This window comes from Echinops telfairi, unplaced genomic scaffold (assembly GCF_000313985.2).
Source record: "Echinops telfairi isolate 266 unplaced genomic scaffold, ASM31398v2 ScPeMD7_70;HRSCAF=299, whole genome shotgun sequence".
NCBI classification, from domain to species: Eukaryota; Metazoa; Chordata; class Mammalia; order Afrosoricida; family Tenrecidae; genus Echinops; species Echinops telfairi.
This window is the reverse complement of record NW_022103968.1, coordinates 28,869,964-28,874,655: the sequence shown is the minus strand read 5'-3', so window position 1 is coordinate 28,874,655 and position 4,692 is coordinate 28,869,964. Positions and strand designations below refer to the sequence as shown.

The window sequence follows — 4,692 nt, the reverse complement described above, 5'->3', positions numbered from 1 at the left end:
CCCACTTTGTCTTCAGTGGTTGTGTCGGGAAGGTGAGCATCATAGAATGCCAATGTAATAGAAGAAAATATTCTTACATTGAGGGAATACTTGAGTGGAGGCCCAATGTCCTTCTGCTACCTTAATACTAAACCTATAAATGTATGTCCATAGATCTATTTCCCTATCGTCATATATAAATATATTTGCCTATGTACATGTCTTTACCTAGACCTCTATAAATGCCCTTTGCCTCCCTGCTCTTTCCTCTATTTCCTTTGACTTTCCTCATGTCCCACTATCATGCTCAGTCCCCACCAGGGTTTCAGCAATTCCTCTTGGTTACATTACCCTTTATCATGCCCTACCAGGCCTCCCACACCCTCCTCACCACCATTTTGGGTCACTTGTTGTTCCCTTGTCCCTGGGTTTGTTAACACCACTGCCTTTTCTCCCACCTCCCCCTCTCCCATGTCCCCCCAGAACTGTCAGTCCTGTTGTTTTCTCCTCCAGATTGTTCATCCAGCCTACCTTATTTAGACAGACCTGCGGAGATAATAATATGCACAAACACAAGACAGAGCAATACCAAGCAACAATATACAATTAAAAAAAAACAAGCCAATGACAAAAAAAAACAAAAACCAAAAAACACAACGAGAAAGAAAAGCCTGTCTTAGTTCAAAGATTGTTTGTTGAAATTTAGGAGTGTTTTCCAGTCCAGCCTGTTGAGGCACCACATCCTGGCCCCAAAGTCCACCTTCAGCATTCCCTGGGGACCTAGCCGCTCCATTCCTTTGCTGTTCTGTTGCACCCCCTTAGTGTTTTGCCTCGGTGTGATTGCCTTGCCTATTAGGAGTCCCTTGCAATGTCATATAAGTTGGGGGATGGCTTTTCCATTTCTTCAAAGAAGATTGTTGGAACTTTATTGGGATTGTATTCAATCTGTAGATTCCTTTGGATTATTAGCATCTTTGCATAAAGTCTTCCCATCCATGTACAAAAACTGATTGATACTTGCTTTCTATTAACTTTTAATATTTCCCAATTATGTTGGGGGAGGAGAGGAGTGTGCAGTGGCTCCCCTCACCATCACGACTTCCTCTCTGAAAACCAGAGTTGGGGTTTGTTTGCTGTGGCGAAGGGGTGCTCGGGTTATTTCCACATGTGCACTTGCCTTTTCTGCAATGATAGCCAGGAACGCAGTGGAGCAGACCGGGCACCGTTGTGACAACTTCTGAAGCACAGAAAACCATGTGAGGGAATGAGTCCCCGGGCCTGGGGGGCTCAGGACGTCGGCACAGGAAGACCTAGGACAGCGTTTTACCTCTGATTTTGGCGGGTAGCCACTGGTGGCCTAGAATAGAGAGCGGCTCTCGAAGGTGTTCCTATCAGCCCCTCCCTGTCCACGGAAGGGAGAGTGGTCCAACTTGACTCTGTGGGAGAGAGATGAGGCTTTGTGACAGGACCTGCAGAAATGGTTTCTTGGAGGAATGGCAGGGGAGGTTGGGAGGGGGGGAATGGGAGCGAATAACAATGAATACAAGAAGATAGAAAATGTAAACATCATTGTGGTGTTGACTTTATGACTCTTCTTAATATGACTGAACTGTTGAGTTGCACAAAATATGAATTATATGCTAATAGACTATTAGTAAATAACAAATAAAATAGATGATTCTATGACTATTCGTCTGGTTCCATCCCTAAAATGGAATTGTTGGAGCAAAGGCTAAGTCCCATGTCAAATTAGTACTTAATCTCTACTGTGAGCCTCCAAGCGAGCTCTTCCACAGTGGCACTCTTGTCTTTTCAGCTGGCTAAGGAATACGGCCCTGTCTACACCCTGCGCATTGGCCCGCAGCTCACCGTGGTCTTGCATGGATACAAGGCAGTGAAAGAAGCTCTGATTGATCAGGGGGACGAGTTCCTGGGTAGAGCAGCAATGCCCGTGGTTGAACATAATCAAAGAGGATATGGTATGTTTCAAATACAATTATGCATTATTTTATTGATGAGCTAACTTGACGAGGATCTGTTTTGCACAAAGCGGTTGATTTAGATGCTCTGATAACACCATTGAGACCATGTCGCAGACTCCAAAGGCCCCAGTGGTGATTCTGTGACGATGCTTCAGGAAAAGCCATCTGTGACTATCATATTTTATAAAGAAGCTTCAGAAAAAGGCGGTCAGGTTGGAGGTCCTACAGTCGAGAGAGCTGGGGAAGCCACGCGTGGGTTTAGGTCTCACACGTACCCAGGCTGCAAGCACACACAGACAACTAGAGACTGAAATCCCTGTGGTTTCCGTGGCAGCCTGGGTGGCCACGGGTAGTGCAGGTGATTGTGGTGAAGACGGGCGCAGGGAGCTGCAGTCAGGATCTACTTCTTCAGATGGATGAAAGGTACACTGATAGTACACAATCAAAAGAAAAGTGTAGGCTAGTCTGAATGTCTCCACAGAACCACTTAGGAGTCATAACATTAGACGTTCAGGAGGAAAAGCAACTCAATTATTTTCAAAGCCTATCTCTGGTAGCAACAGAAAGCCAGTGCAACGTGCTAAGTGCTCAGACAAGGCCATCTTTGGTCTTCCTCCCGTCGGAGTGGGCTGCAAGTGTTTAACCAAAGGCACAAGGGGGTCTTCCCTCGGTCACCGCTCTTTTCCCCTAAACAGGTTGATTCCACTGGCTGTGCGTGGGCGATTAGATTAACTCTTACCTGGAAACGCAAACTACTGGGCTGGATTGAACTGACGTGGGGGAATTTTTCATCACTTGCAGTTTTTGTAGCTCTGAGGAAAGTGATTTGTAAGCTTCCTATAAAATCCTTCTTACTGGTCCTTAGGTGCACATGACAGAAACTCGTTCTTCCCTCAGCCTCTCTAATCTGGAAAAAAATAAAGAACTGATACCACGCTCGCTGGCATCGGGTTGATGGTGATGCATAGCAACCCTGTCGGACGGGATCCCACTGCCGCTGCGGGTTTCTAAGGCTCTAATTGTTCATGGGAATAGAGAGCCCTGTCTTTCTCCCGAGAGGAGGCTGGTTGCAAACTGCTGACTTTCGGATCGCAGACCAACCCATAACCCCCACACCACAAGGGCTGCTAAGAGAAGACCAATCATTGCATTCACAGTTCTTTTCCCCAATGAAGTTCTCTGCTGGAATACTAAAGGGCTTGCTTAGATCCCCGAACAAATGTAATCTAGTGTTGCAAATTCCTGCCCGCGATGCATGTGTCCACACGGATCAAGTTGTCGAAACCTGTCCTGCCTTTAAGTCCGTGTTTTGCACAGTTGCCTAATCTTTACACGTGTCACACTGAAAGATTGGAACAGTTCAACCTTCTTTTATTTGTGCCGTCTGCACACCAGAGATCAGGGCCATCATCACGTTACTCACCCAAAGGCCAAAAGTTAAAATAGCTTCCGGCATCCTTCAAAGTATAAATAAAGCCCCAATCCCAACTACGTGGACAGCCGCCTCTCGTCCCTGAAGAACTTACTTCAGAGGACAGCACCGAGGCTACATCTCAGGGAGAGGGACATGTCTGATCAGAGCACACAGGAGCAAATGAAGGGGAAGGACATGGAGCACATCCAGGCCCTCCAAGCCTTGAGGACAATATCCCTGCTTGGAGCAGCCAATGCACAGAAAGGACCATAGAGCTGGCTCCACTATGAGACACGACATCCCTGACTGACATATAGCCCTACGGGGACAATAATGGAGACACAATGCAGGAATTGCACCTGATCTGACCCCACCACACCTAGGCAAAAGATTGAAGTCGTGCAACAGAGCAGCAAGGGAAGCAGAGCAAGGGAGTCCCCAGGGAATACCAAAAGAGACTTAGGGTTCAGGGTGTGGCCCCCATGAGTCTCAACCGGAAAATACTCCTAAAGGTCAACAAACAGACCTTAAATTATTTACAAGCTTTTCTTTTCTTTCTTTTTTTTCATTTGTTTTTTTTGTCTGTGTGGTTGTTTTCTTTTGTTGCTCTGTTTTGCTCTGTCTTGTTTTTTGTGCATCTTATTATCTCTGCAGGTCTATCTAGATCCACTAGGCAGGATAAACAATCTGGAGTAGGAAACAACAGGACCGATGGTTCTGGGGGAATATGGGAGAGGGGGGCGTGGGGGATAGGAAGTGTGTGTTAACAAACCCAGGGACATGGGGACAACAAATGATCCAAAATCAATGGCGTGGAGGGTGTAGAAGACCTGGTAGGATGTGGTCAAGGGCAGTGTAACAAGAGGAATTACTGAAACCCAAATGAAGGTAGAACATGATAGTAGGACAAGAGGAAAATAAAAAGAAATAGAGGAAGGAACTAGGAGACAAAGGGCATTTATAGAGGTCTAAATACAGGCATGTACATATGTAAATATATTTATATATTACAATGGGGATATAGATCTATGTACATATATTTATAGGTTTAGTATTAAGGTGGTACATGGACATTGGGCCTCTACTCAAGTACTTCCTCAATGCAACAACACTTTGTTCTATTAAACTGGCATTCCATGATGCTCACCTTCCCAACACGATTGTTGAAGACAAAGCAGGTGCCTAAGCAAATGTGGTGAAGAAAGCTGATGGTACCTGGCTATCAGAAGAAAAAACGTCTGGGGTCTTAAAGGCTTGAAGATAAACAAGCAGCCAACTAGCTGAGAAGCAACAAAGCCCACATGGAAGAAGCACACC

At 45.7% G+C, this 4,692-nt stretch overlaps 1 protein-coding gene across 1 annotated transcript in view; it reads left to right on the top strand.

Annotated features, from left to right (window-relative positions):
* Positions 1–4,692, top strand: part of LOC101650523 (cytochrome P450 2C23-like) — a 26,444-nt gene that overhangs the window by 2,162 nt on the left and 19,590 nt on the right. The window contains exon 2 of the mRNA XM_045291435.1: positions 1,796–1,958. Within this exon, the coding sequence (XP_045147370.1) occupies positions 1,796–1,958 (163 nt within the window). The remainder of the gene's footprint in view (positions 1–1,795; positions 1,959–4,692) is intronic.